An 18,192-nucleotide genomic window follows, 5' to 3' on the forward strand; every position below is an offset into this window, starting at 1 on the left:
ATCTGATGTAAAAGACGTCATCTTTCACTACTGACCTACTGTATTGTTGTTAAATAGATTTTTTTTTTCACAAGTAACTATTATTGTAAATCTTGGACCTTTATTCTAAAAACAAAAAAATGACCAATAAAAAGGCGTGAAGCACTAAAAGTGGCCCTTATTAAAATTAATTTGAATACTAATTTGACTATTGTTATTTATGATTTTAAAAAACTTTTCACAAGAGAGGCTAGATAAATCATTCTTCATTACTATTAATATTATTATGTTTTTTCTTGTTCAAAGGGCCAAATTCTGACAAAGGAAAGTTAAATGTACTGGACTATTTGTTATTTGTATAATAATTGACAATATAGTAGTTTTTAATTTATTTCTATTTTATTCCCATTTTATTTCTAATGAAATATGATGTAATAAATTTTTATTTATTTATTTATTTTATCTATTCTAAACATTTTTGGTACATAACAGTGTGGTTTTAATCACGATCTGACAAGCTAATCCAGCTTAAAAATAGTGCTTAAAAACATCACGAAGAGGAATATTTAAATCTAATAATTAAATATAAACGAGGCGAATACATGCAAAAAATCCACTTTTTGAGAAAAAAAAATCACCCCTTTCACTGGGCTGGTTACGGGCCTGCATTAAATACACGAAGGTTATATACTGTCATGCTTGCGCAGGTATCTAATATTTTTACAGGCCTAACTTACCATCAAAACTTGTAGCCAGATAGAGTGCATTTTAATGTAGCAAATTAATGAGCTACACAATTTAAACGCCACATTCCAATGACACTTACGCATTACTTAAGGTGACCTAATGAAAAGATGAAAGGATTGTTTACCATTTTCAATACATCCAGAATTCTGACCGCTGGATATTAAAGCGCGGGTACGAGGATGGGCGTGACACGCGAGTGGCCAATTGTAATGGAAATATCAGTCACGTGCATCTCTTTAATACATAGTTAGACATTTTTAACATAAATGTATCCGAATTATATACATTAACTCATGAATTCACTAGGCGAAAACAAACGTCACAATAAATAACGAAGTTGGATTGACTTATTAACATGTAATAATAAAATAACATGTATTGATAAAAAATCACGACAAAAATACTTAGAGGCAAGTACTTGTTGCAACCAAAGGAATGAATCAGGGAATTATCTTGTTTTTAAAGAATGCGAAGGATTCTCAGTTAAATTAATAAAGATTACCACATGTATTACCAGTACAAGCTCGGCTCATTACATTTTCGTCTCTCTCTCTCTCTCTCTCTCTCTCTCTCTCTCTCTCTCTCTCTCTCTCTCTCTCTCTCTCTCTCTCTCTCTCTCTCCCATATTTTGTCAGCTGCATCATTCAATCACGCACTGCCAAGGATTCACACTTGCCACGAATAAAATGCGCCTTTAGGTTTAACTAAACGTTTCCAACACTTTTGACTCTTTTAACTCTTTTTAAAAGACTCGATTCTGTTGGAGAATTACGGAGACATCAGAGGTGCTCTTCATCCAATATCACATGTACAGTCAGGTACGTACCCTTCAATTTGTTTCACTCTAAAAGTTTTGTCGTTATTAACTCAATCGGACAAATATGACTGACTTCCTAAATATTAGCCATATTTTTTTATGATAATAAATAATCCAACTATAATTCAGTAATTCAAAATTGTATAATTTTAGTATTAATACTGCTCTTTAAAAGCATAAAAATATATCATTTTAAATGTACAACATGTGTATGATGGACCAATGATAATTAATGTGTGCTTAACTTTTTTAAATCAGTCAGTATCTAGATATATTTAAATTGTGTGATTTTATACTCTTTTGTTTAAACTATTATTACACTAGATTAATTAAAATACTTATTTGTATCCTCCAAACAGCTTAAAGATGATTTCACAACAAGACCACAGCATTATATCTGACTGTTGCAGCACCAGCTATACTTGGACAGCGAGATGGGGAAAGATTACAATCTTGCGCTTGCCTGCCTACTGTTACCTGCTAATCCAAAAGGTGTATCTTGAGGTCTTATTTCCCGGACCATGTGTCATTTTACCTGATAACCTTGCTTTTTACTGTGTCTTGGTCTCATGGCTGCTGGAGGAAGTGATGCAGTTATGAATCCAGCAGAATGAAGAACTTTGTCCTGTGCTCCTTCATATTTGAACTGCATCTGCGTGCAAGAGCATCACACAGTTTTTATGTGACTCTGCACCTCATCTAAAGCTGCTGTGGTGAGTGTGTGACAGAGTGTTTGTGTTGTGTGTATGAAAGTGGCTGTGCATGTTTGCCTGTTCTTGTCATTTCCTGCTGATGGTCAAGTCATGCCACGTCGAAGAGATGCCAGCAACAACTGTTGCCTCCCACTTCACCTGAATGAAGACAATGCCCGTTTCGGCTTGTTGGCAGCCCTCATCCTGCTCTACCTGCTGTGTGGCGCGGTGGTGTTCTCCGCACTCGAGCATCCCTCTGAGCTGCAGGCTCACCAGCGCTGGGAAGAACAGCTGGCCAACTTCACAGAGCAAAACAGTGTTCATCTCAAATCACTGCAGGTCCTGCTCAGGCAATATGAGGAGGCCTTTGCAGCTGGAATCCGGGTGGACAAACTTAGGGCCCGCTGGGATTTCTCAGGCTCCTTCTACTTTGTTGGTACAGTGATTTCCACTATAGGTGAGTAATGTTGCATTTAAATTTCCTTATCTGCAAACCAGCTTGCCAAAATAGCTTGCCAATTAGAAATAAACTAAAGAATCAAGTTGCAAGTTTAATACATTTTTATGCATCATTATTAAATGAATACTTTGATTGCTAAATTTCCAACTGGTACTCCAGCCCCCCAACAAACCAATTCAATTCAAAGTGTTTTTTTCATATGCACAGTAAGGAAAGTGGTTCCATGTACAATGAAATTCATAGTTTGCTGTCCACACTAAATGCCAAGGAAGGTTTAAGGTATAAATTGTTTTATAATTTTACAAAATAGGCAATTGTGCATAGCATGGAAAAAGTAAACATCAATCAATATAAGCTTTAAATAAATAAGAAAAGCGGTGTACATTGACATGCAGTCTGACATACCTACAGTTGTGCAAAATTCAGATGCAATTTTGTCAGGAGGTAACAGCTGATGACCAAGATGAGCCAGGACCATGGTTCCAGCAAACAATTTTGTGTTTAATGGATGTCTAATAGACATTTAAACGTAAACAGCTTGGCTAAAACAAGGCTAAACTTGGGTTGTCTGTAAAAATCTAATAGACATCTAAGAATAACCCAAAACTAGACTAGTTATCAAATAGACATATTAGACAAACTTTATATGTGTAGTCATTCATTTCTGTTTATTTAAAGACTAGCCTAGTTCTGGCCTATTCTTAGACGTCTATTAGATTTTCACTGACAAACCAAATTAGCCTTATTTTAGCCAAGACCACTATGTTTAGACATTTTTAAGACATCTATTAGACATCTTTTAAAACAAAGAAAATGCTTGCTGGGGTTTTGCTAGCACCAGGCCCTTTGATTTTCAGAATGCAGTATATGATGTGAATTGCAGAATTTCATCCTATAATTGGAATTTACTGCATAAAACAGAATATCACAGAATTTGGCATGTTTTAAAAGAATAAATCAAACATAGGTCTGTACTTCTGATCAAATCTCCAAATATACTAGTATTATGTAAATATGAAGTCTGCCTGTTCTGCAAGTCTGTTTAAATTAAATTCATTTACAACATGTACTCAAACCATGTGTGGCTCTTGTGCTGTTTTCAGAGGATATTACATAAACTTTATCTCTAGTTTACAAGCATTTTAGGTTTTATTTGAGAAAAACAGAGGGTCTGCACAAGCCATTAAAATAAAACTGAAAGTGTTTAACTTGAAAACTTTTGTTAGAAAATAAAATGCGTTTAATAAAGGTCTTAAATTGAAATCACATACATTTGATTGCCAAAATTTAACAAAAAAATTAAGATGTAGTTTTTAAAATGGAGGAAATAACTTAAGTGGAGGAAAATTAAATCCAGCAAATTACAAAGTTTGAGAAAAAAAGGATTTCACAGACCATACGCTTCTGTCTGGTCAACGAGTGTCAAAAACGTAATAAAGGAATTAGTTAACAATTATCTGCTGCAACTTTGAAAAATTTCAGGCTTGCCATCAGGTTGGACTTGATTGGAGTGAAATGTTATCAGTTGTTATGGCTCTCAGGACAACTTGCAATGTACACAAATGGAATGTCTATGAGCATTCATTAAAATAGAAATATTCTAATATGAAGAGATGTTTAGATGTAGTAGCCTTTAAGTTCTGTCTTGATGCTGTCTCTTTAATCGAGAGGGTGCAGTTGCGTGCAATGCTTTTAATGCCCACACCTATTCCTAATTCTACCCCTCACAGTCACGTCACCATTGATGCTCCATTGTGTGCATTGTGTCTGACATTGCATCTCTGAGATATGCAGTCTCAAATCCAAAGGTTATTAAAGGTTATTTTCAATGTGTTATAAGTGAAATAACCAAATAAACAACAGGCTGAGAAAAATGCAGATTTTAAAAGAGTATTTTGGATGGCGTTTGGAAGTTTTTGCATCTATCATAACATATATTGTAATTTTTTTGTCTGTTTTTGAGCTTGACAACTGTTTTTTCGACTGTTTACTTTCAATGCATGAAATGTTTTGGAGTGACATGAGAGAAAGAAAAGATTTACTCATTAGAATATTCAGCGACGTGGTGGCGCAGTGGGTAGTGCTGTCGCCTTACAGCAAGAAGGTCACTGGTTCGAGCCTCGGCTGGGTCAGTTGGCATTTCTGTCTGGAGTTTGCATGTTCTCCCCATGAAACGTGGGTTTCCTCTGGGTGCTCCGGTTTCCCCCACAAGTCCAAAGACATGCGGTACAGGTGAATTGGGTAAGCTAAATTGTCCGTAGTGTATGAATGTTAATGAATGTGAGTGGATGTTTTGCAGTGATGGGTTGCAGCTGTAAGGGCATCCGCTGCATAAAAATGTGCTGATAAGTTGGTGGTTAATTCTGCTGTGGCGACCCCAGATTAATAAAGGGACTAAGCCGAAAAGAAAATGAATGAATGAATATTCTTTAGAAAACCATGGAGTTTTTCCAGGGGTTAACCTTTATGACAGAAAAATTAAATATTGCAATATCAATGAAGTCACCATTTATGGTTGCTTTAAAACCATTTGTAGTTGAAGTGCACCATTTTTCATAGGAATTTATCCATTGACCAAATTTGGCTCTGTTTTCATATCTCCCTCCAGGTTTTGGCATGACCACTCCTGTCACCGTTGCAGGTAAGATCTTTCTGATATTCTACGGACTCCTCGGCTGTGCAGCAACAATCCTCTTCTTCAACCTGTTTCTGGAGCGCATCATCACGATGCTGGCCTACATTATGCGCTGGTGTCATGAGCGCCAGCTTCGGCGGTCCGGCGTGGGAGGAGAGGAGGCCAGAAGTGAGGACGACAGTCTGGAGGGCTGGAAACCTTCAGTCTACTACGTGATGCTCATTCTGGGCATCGCTGCCCTGCTGATCGCATGCAGCGCGTCTGCTTTGTACTCTGCCATGGAGGGCTGGGACTACTTTGAATCCTTTTACTTCTGCTTTGTGGCCTTCAGCACTATTGGATTTGGGGATGTGGTGAGCAGCCAGCGGGAAAACTATAAAGCTCAGGAGGCCTACCGTTTCGGCAACTGCCTCTTCATCCTGATGGGTGTGTGTTGCATTTATTCCCTGTTCAATGTCATTTCCATCATTATCAAGCAGACGCTCAATTGGATCCTCGGCAAGCTGGATTGCAGTAGGACCCAGTGTCCCTGTCGTGGTCGTCCATACAGGCGGCGAGGTCGGGCCTGCGGTTGCTGCTGTTTTCCACGTATTCCCAACCAGCGCCACAACCACCATCCTCCACCAGGAAATTCCCGACAGAGGGCACAAAAACGTAACGCTGTGCACCCTGCCCCAGCAAATGAAGCGTCAGGAAAGCGCTTCACTAATGCATCAGTGGAAACAGTTTGTGATAGTGAGACTGATGCTGGCTTAGGACCAGATGGAGGTTATCTGACAGGGCGCAGACTGTCTGGAGAAATGATCTCAGTCAATGACTTTATGGCCAACAAGGTTTCTCTGGCTATTCTGCAGAAGCAACTCTCAGAGACCGCTCACGGTAATCCAAGACAGAGCCATGTTCGCCAGAATGGCTTTTCTGGTGGAGTGGGAGCTTTTGCTATCATGAATAACCGCCTTCAGGAGACCAGCGTAGACAGGTAGCTCGCTTATACAAAGATGATGCTGGACATACAAACACTACTTGCATATACAGAAGATGTCTATCTTTCAGAATGACTTTGAGGATGAGGACAGCTTTAAATTGCAGGACATTTAATGAAAAACTGGATGCAGAAATGTAATTTACAATGTAAGAAAGCTGAGATGAAGTTAATTACAATGTCAGGCAATTGATGGACATTTATATTCACATAGCTAATTTTTTTGTTTTTAATAATTTTTTTTAGAGGTTTTCACCTTTATTGATAGGACAGTGGAGATATAGAGACAGGAAAGTGTGGGGAGCAGAGATAGGGGAAGGATCAGCAAAGGACCTCAAGACGGAAATCGAACTTGTGTCGCTGCGAGCACCTCATTGCTATGTGTCGACGCACTAACCACTAGGCTGCTGGCACCGACACATAGCTAATTTTTAAGAAGTAAAGCAAAGTTTAAGTTTGGTAAAAGGGATGTTTCACTGAAATTGAAAATTAAGGCCATTTCACATCAACACAGGATTGCAAGACTTTGTTCATCTCCTAAAAAAACAAATGAAAATTTGTTTTGATGAATAATAGCCTGTTCATATGTGAATATACTGTATGCCTAAACAGAATTAGATTCATGTAAAGTATTAAGTTCTCTTTCGAAGATTGGGATTAAACCAATTTTTCATTTTTGGAATGAAGGGACAGAAATCTCTCAGGTTTCATTAAAGATTAGAGATGAACAGAAGTCTTGTGGGCTTGGAGTGACATGAGGGTGAGTAAATTATGACAAAATTGTCGCTTTTTTGGTGAACAAGTTTTTTTAAAAAGCATTTTTAAAAATTTGGTAAAATACATATGGTGTATAAGTCTCACAGTCAAATACTGTAGAAATGTTTAAAAGGCCAGCTATACAACTTGTAATCTAAATATGGCAAATTAGGACACTTTTCAATGGTCATTTCAAAAGCAAAATGTGTGCCAATTGACCTGAATTCACCCCCAGTATTTAGATATTTAAAAATATTTTCTAAATGAAATGACCGGTGTAAGCATTTATTTTCCCAGATTTTGTTTGGAATTAGAATGAAAAAATTACTCTTATTATTCCTAGTCAAACTTTTTCCTATCAGATTTTGGAAAATTGTTTAGTTCTGTTTATTCCTGAATGAAATAACGTTACTACCAAAAGTCCCTAAGGTATTGAGTATTCTATGCACTACCTGACAAAAGTCTTATCGCCTATTTAAGTTTTAGAAGCAACAAATAATACTTTGACTTCTAGTTGATCATTTGGTATCAGAAGTGGCTTAAATGAAAGGCAAAGACCTCTAGATTACACTCAGTGTACCAAAATAAAATATGATCATGCCTTGATTTTTAATTATGTAATAAGGACAGTAAGCTCTGACTTTGCTTAGACAAAAGTCTTGAATAAAAGTCTTATTTTCTTAACAGAAATAATTTACAGTATAAAACATAAAGTCAAGGTACAGTGGAAAAAGAATATTGTGTATGACTCCTATGAGCGTGTCGACTGTCTCCATACATGCCTGCAATGACTCAAATAACTTGTTAATAACGTCATCTGGAATGGCAAAGAAAGCAAGACTCCCAAGATTCTTTGGATTCATCTTTAAATGCCTTCTCCTTCATCTTACCCAAACATGCACAGTATTGTTCATGTCTGGTGACTGGGCAGGCCAATCCTGGACCATGTTAGAGTAACGGAGGTAGAGCAAACGACTCCCATGCGGAAGGTTGCCGGTTCTATACCAGCTCGGAGGTGGATTGGGTGGCGAAGGACCGGTGGGGTTACATTGGTGCCATGACTCGGATGGGAGTTAGGTTTAGGGGGGGTAATTGAAATGGATGCCAGCTAGTGTGTGCTGAGCAGGTAAACCCCAATCCTCTGACCTCTAAAGGTGCTCTAGCGACAAACGCTAGAGGTCATGGTCTTTACCCTCCTTGGTAGAGCAAACAACTCCCATGCGGAAGAGCGCCGGTTCGATACCAGCTTGGGCGGATTGGGTGGCGTTGGACCAGCAGGGTTACATTGGTGCCGTGACCCGGATGGGAGTTACTTTTGGGGGGGTAAGTGTAACGGATGCCAGCTAGTGTGTGCTGTGCAGGTAAACCCCAATTTTCTGACCTCTAAAGGTGCTCTAGCGACAAACGCTAGAGGCCATGGTCTTTAGCCTCTTTGGTAGAGCAACACTCCCACACTTCCAACCGAAGGTTGTCGGTTCGATACCAGCTCGGAGCAGGTTGGGTGGCGTAGGACTGGCGGGGTTACATTTGCTTTCAGGAACTTTGATATGGAGGCTGAAGTATGAGAAGGAGCACTGTCCTGCTGAAGAATTTGCCCTCTCCTGTGGTTTGTAATGTAATGGGCAGCACAAATGTCTTGATACCTCAGGCTGTTGATGTTGCCATCCACTTTGCAGACCTCTCATACACCACCATACTAAATCTAAACCCAATCCATGATTTCTTCTTAACCAAACTTGACTGATTTCTGTGAGGACCTTGGGTTCCAATAGGTCTTCTGCAGTATTTGTGATAATTGGGATGCAGTTCAACAGATGATTCATCAGAAAAATCTACCTTCTGCCACTTTTCCAAATGATCATCTAGAAGTCAAGTTATTATTTGCTCTTACAACTGCGACAGGTAGCGTAGTCTTTGGTAGCTTAGCTGACTGGGGAATTAGGTTCACAAAGGTTTCAGCATTTAGGCCTACTGCATGCAAGCAAGATTTAAATTGTACATTTACTACTGTAACACAGTTCGTAATTAGTTTAGCTAATTACTCAATATACATGAAGATCACAAGGACGAATGTTATCATGATGAAAATTGAATGGCTCAGTTTTTAAGAAAAGACTTTCATTTTCCCCTTTTACATCATTATAAACAAACTGTAATTTTAATGGTAACACCGCTTCTCAGAGTCACTTTGATGCTGAAGTGATTGGCCGGTGTGGTGAGCAATCACACTGTGCTTCTGGAGAGACCCTTTAACAGCTCTTCACGGAAACAGACTGATTATCAAGAGCCAGACAGATGTAGCCTCGCCACTTACAGACAGGCAGTCCCCGGAGGAAGAAACACAAGTGTCAAATCGAAAGGAGATGATGGTCAGTATTATTCATTGTTTAATCGTTTCTCCCACGCTGCTGCAGCCATGTTGATTGTTTTGACAAACATGATTTATCTAAATTGAATACAAATAGACTTTTCGTTAATGGCACAATAGCCTATAATATTTCAAAATACAAGTCATCTACGTTAAATTGCTTCATTATTTATGTAGATATGTTTTATAGACTTTGTAGATACTGTATATTGTAAAATGTACTTTGTCTATTTTGGTTTCAGCATGTATGTTTTAAATGAAATAATTACTCACATATTTACACATCTGTATTACAGCAGTCTCTTGTCATTCATAGAGATTTTTAAGGTTTCTGAGTGACAGACAACGCTGTTTTGCAGATATCAATGAAAAATAAACGTGGGTTTGCTGTTTGGAGGGTACTATTGCCCCCCAGCGGATAATAGTGGTACAGCTTACTCAGGATAGTTCACCTCTAAATAAGAAACAGTTGCTGTTCATTTGATCACCCTCAGGCCATTCAAAATGTAGGTCACTTTTAGCCACTTTTTAACCACCAAGACCAGCTAAGCAGCTGGAAATAGCTGGTTTTAGATGATTTTCAAGCCTGAGTGATTGAACAGCAAATTGTATTTTTTAAGTGAACTATTAAATTGGGACGTTCTACCAGAAACGTACATTATCTGTCCCTGAGATAACAACGTAAATACAGTGAATAAAAGTATTTCATCCTCAATATTTCTAAAATGGTCGATGGTTGATTTCTGTTAGTTGTTCTGTAAAGGAATAAGTCATTCATTTGGTTCTCAGTTTTTGTTCTTTATTAAAAACGCTTTATACTGTACAAACTATCATTGTCCCTGTCCTCAGCCCTATTGAACCTGCAGCTTTAATAGTTTTGTTATGCTAAAAACTATTATTTAGAAAAAAAACTTCAGAAATAGCGAGTTTAGGTTATTATCACTCACAACAATTGATTAAAAACATGAAATTATGAATTCTACAAATTAATACTATATATATATATATATATATATATATATATATATATATATATATATATATATATATATATATATATATATAAATACAAATACATTTACAAATGTCCCCATGTTTCAGTCAGTCCTGTCACATTTGCATTTTATGCTTGTTTTTGTATGATTTGTTTCAGGACGACAAGCTTAAGTCAAGCTCTGTCACATTTTTTATAAAATGTACGTTTCTGGTTTAATGTCCTAATTAAAGGAGTTTGGGGTTACCCTAAAATGAACATGCACTCACTGTTTACTTAACCTCAAGTGGTTTCAAACCACTCATGTTGAACTCAAAAAAGATATTTTGAAGAATGAGAAACCTGTAACTATTAACTTCCATAGACAATACCATGGAAGTCAATGGTTAGCAGTTTCTTACATTTTTCAAAATAATTTATTTTGTATTAAACAGAAAAAACATCCAAACAGGGTTGTGACAAGTGAAGGTTGAGTAAATGTTGCCAGAATTTCAGTTTTGGGTGAACTATCCCTTTAAGGCCTATTCACAGCCTATTCACCTTTAAGGCCTATTCACAAAAACAATAACTTTAATCATATATAACTATATTTAGGATAAAAACTACTTTAATTGGTTCTGATTAGCAGTCAACATTTTTCAGGTTCAATAGTTATTAGGCGGAAAAAAATGGAATGTGATTCCAACAATACTATTATTTTTATATAATATTGAACATCTATATATATATGAGCAATTCCAGTGTTATGGATGTGGTATTTGCAGTAAAAACTCAAAACATAATTCACATAGAAAGTATATGTTAACATTATATTGAAACATCTCTCTATATTTTCCAGAACAACTGACCACAGAGTTATGGGACCAGAACAATCTCAATCTGTAAACATGTTCTTTACTTTAAATGAGGGAAATAAACATGCGTTATGGATGTGACAAAAAAAGTCTGCGGGTTTACAGTCTACCACATACTTTGTAGAAATTCTGTGAACTAAATTGCACAATCCAAAAGAAACAATGATAATCAAAAGGATAAGAGTTGGCTCTTTATAAAACAACAATGATTGGGTTTATTTAATTTAATATTTTCACATTTATGAGGAAAAAGTGTCGTTATGGATGTGACATCTCTCTGTTATGGATGTGACGGATGTGAAATTGTCACTTGTGTGGCTTAGGTAAATCAAATATAATAGATTGAAAACATTGACAGATGCGTTTTTGAGTATTTCTAAAATATTGTAAAATACTTGCTTACCCCAAAAAACACAGAAACGGTTTCTGTATTTTGGTGAAAACTAAATTTTTTTCATGGCAAGGTTGACATTTGAACGGAATTGCTCATATATATATGATTGGGTTTAACTTTATATATATACAGTTAAAGTCAGAATTATTAGCCCCCTTAAATTATTGGCCTCCTTATGTTTTTTCTCAATTTCTGTTTTACGGAGAGATTTTTTTCAAAACATTTCTAAATATAATAGTTTTAATTACTCATTTCTAATAACTGATTTATTTTATCTTTGCCATGATGACAGTAAATAATATTTGGCTAGATATTTTTCAAGACACTTTTATACAGCTTAAAGTGACATTTAAAGGCTTAACTAGGTTAATTAGGTTAACTAGGCAAGTTAGGGTAATTAGGCAGTATTAGTATTAGTAATTAGTATAGTTCTGTAGACTATGAAAAAAATATATAGCTTAAAGGGGCTAATAATTTTGACCTTAAAATGGTTAAAAGAAATTTAAAACAGCTTTTTTTTCCTGCTGAGATCAAACAAATAAGACTTTCTCCAGAAGAAAAAAAATATTATCAGACATACTGTAAAAATTTCCTTGCTCTGTTAAACATCATTTAAACATCTATCTATCAATATATATATATATATAGGCGGAAAAAAAGGAATGTGAATCCAACAATATTATAATTTTTATATAATCTTGTAGATTTGGCATTGACTTTTAAATTCAGAACAATGTTTTAAAACCATATCTTTACCGTTATTGTCAATGGTGTACAGTGAAATGGGTCTTTTATGCTGAAATCAAGAACATACACACAAAATATATGACTACAATTATCAAAATTGTCTGGTTATGTAGCAGGGCAGGCATATAATAATAAACAGAAATATGAATACGACTCGATCTGTTTATTTTACTACTTAACCTTCAACCTTTATGTTAACACAAATATTGCACAAGGTCTGTCAAATGTGCACAAAGATCATTACACAACATGATACAGCACTGCATCAGTTCATTTGCTAGTCATTAGGAAATATCTCAGTAATGTTAACACATTTAAATATTGGCATAATTTCAAAGAGGTCAGTAAGGCAACACAGTACAGATCATGCAAACGGAGCAGAGCGTATTACAGGAAACAACTATTCAAAAACAGGAAAAGTTGCAATCTGTGACCATAATATTATGGGCCTGTAAACCCCAAGACGTGATGTTTTTAAGTGGAATTTGCTTCTTAGTGATTTAGAAAATTTCAAGTTTGAATTCTTAAAGCAATAGTTCACACAAAAATCATTTTTTATTTAAATATAAGTATTTTATGTAGTTTTATTTATTCAAGATAAACTTTATATATATTATTAATATGAATATGAATATTTTATTGACTATTTTGACCACATGCTGTAAGTCATTTTTAGGTGAACTATTCCTTTAATAATGCATCAGTGATTTGCTTGTTGCTTATGTCCAGATAAATCAATATTTTATGGCATCACTTTAAAAAATGACCTGTCATATGCAAAGGCTGAAGATAATCTCAAAGGTTTGTCATCACTGCTTGAACATTTTACCTGAGTGTTTTCGATTGTAAGACTCATTGTATACATTTGGTAAGGAAAATACTGAACGTATTACAATCTAAAGAATCAAAGTTATATACAGTCGATATTGTCCTGCAATGTGGCACAGCATTGCTTTTTGCAAGTTTCGGATCATTCAGGAAACATACAAAAAGACTGAAGTAAAATGCTTGATTGTTGCTGTCCATAAAGAAGATCTTTTTTTTTTCATGTATAAGTTTAAAGACAGAAAACTGATCACCTTCAGTTCCTCAATCTAACACATCCAGTAAATGCTTAAATAAGATGGACTCTAATTGGCATCAGTGGGACTGAGTTCCTGAAAAGATACAAGGCAAGAATTTATAAAAAAAAATGCTTAAATTTTTGTATACAGTAATGACAAAAACATTACTCATTATTATCACTACAAGGAAACTTACCTGGGCTAATCTAGATCTTCGAGCATCTTTTTGTTGATAGTAAGCAGAAATTATACAGTTCCGCCTGCGAATTCAGAAAATTGTAAAGTTCAGGCATGTGTTCAGTTGTCTTACTTATGATTTGAGCTCTGCTTGTGGATCTGAATGGTGCTCCAGTAAAGGTGTCTGGACCTTGAATCTGAGAGCAGCTGCTTTGTACACAGGGTACCTGGACATCATTCAGCACCTCCAGGGTGGATATGTCATCCTAGCAGTTTTAATCTAATCTAATGATTGTCTAATCTGTTGCTACATGAAAGACAAGTTTAATGATCCAATAAAGCCCTTTTACACTTCCAAAACTAGAAGAATATTAAAAATTCATAACTGAAACAAATATTCTAAGACTCTGTGAATGTCTGGGTATTTAAATAAATGTCCAAAGGTTTCTATTGATAGAAATGTTATTTTAAAATATTTGTAGAAAATGGTATAAAATTGTTTCCCAATTCAGTGGATTTTGAACGTGCTGATAAATTTTGAAATTATTATTTACATGAAAAAAAGATGAAAGCATTCTAATAGTTGCTTATTATTATTCTTCTTATTATTATTATTTCATTAATATCAATCAAAATAGGAATAAATAAATAAGTAATATAATAATTGCTTCTTAGCCATTATTTCAATTATTTTGTGCACTTATATAGACAACAAAATACAACAAAATGTGTTTTTAACTACAATTGTACAAAGTTTTGAGAATATTTTAATACTAGGTGAATTTTAATTGGCATATCTGCTGTCCTAAAGAGCCTATGGTGAAGGAATCATACAAATCATTCATTTCTTTAATCTAACTCAATCTGTCTCAAAGCCTACTCATAAATTTGGACACACTTAGATTTGATCTTTCCATCCCAAATATAGACATTGAAGATGGTTATATGTCTGATCATCACAATTCAGTTGTTTTTAATATTTCAATTCCCAGCCCCCTTTTAAATAACAAACCATCAGTCTGCTGTGTTTGCTGCCTGAATCCTTCAACGGCCAGTGATTTTATTAAGGCTTACTCACTATTTCCGTTTTTGTCATTTGGGAATAAATGAGTCAATGTCAATATTTAATTCCACCTGTAATGATATCATGGAGTTGTAAATAATATAAAAAAACTATAATAATAATTAAATGTATTAATAAGTTAGAAAAATAAAATAATGCTATTTAAAAGCCGTTCAGATCAACTGGAAGTGTGACATCTATTTAATGCAACAGATTTACTAATGATTTCAGCGTGAATCAAGTTTTCACACTTATCTAACATCGTTGCTGTCTGTTATTTTGAGCAGAAGTAAAGCATGATATAAAACATGTACTCACTTGCTTTGAAGGCCGCCTCCTGGTGGAAGTCCAGGAATCACCGTTGAGGCCAGCACTGTCAAAACTGACAGCAGATCAGGCTCATCACCTCTCATGCTCAGCTCTTCAAATATCTCTGCCAAGGAGACATGCATGACAATGATTTAACTCCTCATGCTGACATGCACAGACCATCACCATTACTATTTGTGATGCAAGTCATGTCTTAGAATCAATAACAAAGGAAACCAGATTTATTCTGGTGGTTTACCAGCTACTTTAGACTCCAAGAAGTCCTCAAGCTCAGCCTCATGGTGCAGTGCTTCAGGTGACAGCTGGGGGGCGCCAGGGAAACACACTAGAATAATGCTGATGTTATCAAGGCTCCCCTATTAGCAAAGACACAAAGACACATACAGTAAAAAAAACAAATAATACGATTTCATCGCTAAACTGAGCAGCTGCTTTTCTTCCGGTGCTACTTTAAACAGGACAGGCAGTCGCGTGTCATTAGCCTTGAGGCTTTTGTTTTAAAGACAGCCACCTCACGTTGATGATTAAGTGGATTGGAGTTGGTGTCACTAATGCAAACCTTATCCTTCATTTCTTAGGGATGTTGTAGGTTGTCTCTCCCTACACCGTACAATGCGTGGCAGAATGCTGTAATCTCCTCACACCATGGCTAAAAGTAGTTTATCCCATACAGCTTAGCGCTGAATACAGCTTCACTTTGTGCTTTGCGATGGTGGTCGAATGTGCAGCACTGACAAAGCAAAGATCTGGCTTACTGCGCAGAGAAAGATGTTGACATTTTCAGGTCAGCACGCATCCTTTTCTGCAGCCTAAAGGCCATTCTGTGTTTCTCTTACGTAATGCAACAGCCTGGCTTAAGTCAGCTTGCAGTGTCATAACCAACAGACTCTAGATTTCGCATTAGAAAATGTAGTTGACTGCTCCAACGCTAAAATACTTAATGACTTTATTTTTTATATATATATATTTTAGACCATCTAAAGCACATTTTAAAGCTGCTTGATTTTAGTGTCTTGCTTTTGAAGAACAGTTTGGATCTGGCCATCAAACATAAGCACTGGATGTAAAGTTTTGGTGGTAAATCCAATGTGACAAAATGTGAACCTGGCATTTTCTGGTACTAAAGGTTTTACCCAGTGAAAGAGCTGTCACCAGAACCGCTGATGCTGCACAGACCCAAAGTTGCTCTGGGAAAAGAGACCAAATTGGGCATGAATTGGTCTGAACCAAATACTACATGAAATCTTTTGTTCATACTAACCTTATAGAGGCAAAGGTCGATGACTTGGGAGCAGACCTCCCTCAGGTCGGTGCAGATACGCAGTCGGCTATGTACGAAGGCACAGAGCTCTTCATTACTGACAGTGTCCCACACACCATCGCAGGCCAGAACCAGAAACTCATCTGCTGGCGAGCGCTCCACCACAGACACTTCTGGTTCTGGTGATACCATCTGTTCTGTGACTGACCGCCACTCGACTGTCTTGTAGCTGAAGTCCCCCAATGCTCGGGAGACTGCCAGAGAGCCATTCACTCGCTGCAAAGTGACCGATCCTCCAGCACTCTCTATCCTCTCCTTCTCACCTGGGCTAAAAGGCTTGTGGTCCTCTGTCGAAAATGCCACTCGCCCAGCACGGCACAGAACAGCCCGAGAGTCCCCGCAATTCACGAAGTAGATGTGGTGCGGAGTGATAGCAGTGGAAACGACAGTGGTCCCACCCCGCTCCCAACCCTCACGGCAGGCCATGGCATGAAGGTGCTTGTCCATAAGAAAGAAGCCCTCCTTGAAGCCCTCAGTGACCCTTTCCACATCTTCATCTGCTCGGATCTTGCCTGAGAAGAAACCGCTCATGTAACAAATGAACCAACCCAAGCTAGTCTGCTATTGCTAGTGCAGGATCTATCAGTGATCTTCAAACAGATCACATTTGCTTATTCACAAATGAATATAAAGGCTTTATTAGTGAAGATTGCAAGGACAAAGCGTTATGTGAAGATAATTGCGTTTCCTACATAGGGAACATGTTGTACACCTCAATTAACTTGTCAGAACGCAGCCTAATGAAGTTTTAATGTTGCAGTGGCTTTGGTTGTACAGCAGGTCTACAAATTAATCCAGTCTCAAGGGATTGTCTCAGGTGTAATCTAAAGAGATCAACAATGAACACGTGATGTGATGATCCGATCTACAGTAACATTATGTACTTTATGTATCTACAGCACAATAAACAAAAACGCCAACTGATTTTAGGACAGCTTGATGCTCACCTGTACCTAAGATGTGATCAAGTAGATTTCGGGAGCAGTTCTGGGCCACAGCACTTCCTGCATGTCCATCGAAAACAGCGAAGAATGCCCAGTGGGACAGTTCCCCTCCAAGCTGAGGGAAGCAATTATGGAAATCCTCCATGTGGGCCCTCCAGCCCTGCATACTAGCCAGGGCATAGGTAAGTCCCCAGGAGGCACAACCCTCTTGCATGTGCTTGTCCAGAACTGGCCGGTCCAAATAGGGGCTAGGGATCACCCCTTCCTCTTCTGCCCCCTCTTCGCTTTCGGACAGCTCCCCTGCGCCTCCTCCTCGTCCCCCTTTAAAAAAGGAGGTGACCCTTTTCTCTGTCTCCTTTACCAGCTGCCTTACAAAAGCAGGCATTTCAACGCTTCCTTTCCTAGATGTCCTCATGATGTCTTTTTTGCACTCGTTTGAATCCGTTCACGGCCTCCACCCTGTGCTGTAGCTCGCTGGCTTTGGTTTGGCTGTGTGCAGCCTTGCTGTTCAGGGCCTTCACAGCATTATCTCCCGGGAGACTGATTCTGCACCTTCAAGCATCATCGAGTGGTCCAATATAGAATGCTTGGATATCCCTTCTCTCAGTCTACCCATTGCTACAAATCTCACTGAGATCTAATCTATCTGTTGTCACGGTTGCTCCGTCCAATTTGATCCACTTTTATTGCCTTCCTCTCCTATATGTCAGTGATATTCCCTCTCTCTAAGCTTTCTCTCTGTCTGAGCCCGTTATTTTCCTGTCATCCCTCCGATTGGCTGAGCTATTTCTGTGCACCAATGATCTCGCTGGCCCTCCCTCTTGTTGTACACACCAACATGCAATCCTTTCGCAGAGTGGCTCTCTCT

General features: G+C 37.4%; 2 protein-coding genes across 2 annotated transcripts; one reads left to right on the forward strand and one right to left on the reverse strand.

The window, feature by feature from the left end:
• Nucleotides 1-590: 590 nt before the first annotated feature.
• On the forward strand, nt 591-9,437 carry kcnk12l (potassium channel, subfamily K, member 12 like). Its single transcript, XM_021469073.3, has 3 exons — nt 591-1,544; nt 1,903-2,692; nt 5,304-9,437. The coding sequence occupies exons 2-3, from the start codon at nt 2,290-2,292 to the stop codon at nt 6,311-6,313; spliced, it is 1,413 nt and encodes a 470-aa protein (XP_021324748.2). The 5' UTR covers nt 591-1,544; nt 1,903-2,289; the 3' UTR covers nt 6,314-9,437.
• Nucleotides 9,438-13,461: 4,024 nt separating this feature from the next.
• Nucleotides 13,462-18,029, reverse strand: ppm1nb (protein phosphatase, Mg2+/Mn2+ dependent, 1Nb (putative)). Its single transcript, NM_001103117.1, is given in 6 exon segments — nt 13,462-13,582; nt 13,686-13,749; nt 15,048-15,162; nt 15,298-15,415; nt 16,321-16,892; nt 17,328-18,029. Coding segments are annotated over 6 exon segments (1,308 nt in total). The 5' UTR covers nt 17,740-18,029; the 3' UTR covers nt 13,462-13,555.
• Nucleotides 18,030-18,192: the final 163 nt, after the last annotated feature.

This window comes from Danio rerio, chromosome 21, assembly GCF_049306965.1.
Source record: "Danio rerio strain Tuebingen ecotype United States chromosome 21, GRCz12tu, whole genome shotgun sequence".
NCBI classification, from domain to species: Eukaryota; Metazoa; Chordata; class Actinopteri; order Cypriniformes; family Danionidae; genus Danio; species Danio rerio.

Excerpts from the sequence above, each read along its gene's own strand:
- kcnk12l (XM_021469073.3), top strand. The coding sequence starts at position 2,290 with ATGAAAGTGGCTGTGCATGTTTGCCTGTTCTTGTCATTTCCTGCTGAT. Across the intron at positions 2,693-5,303 it reads TACAGTGATTTCCACTATAG|GTTTTGGCATGACCACTCCT; the intron begins GTGAGTAATGTT and ends ATCTCCCTCCAG.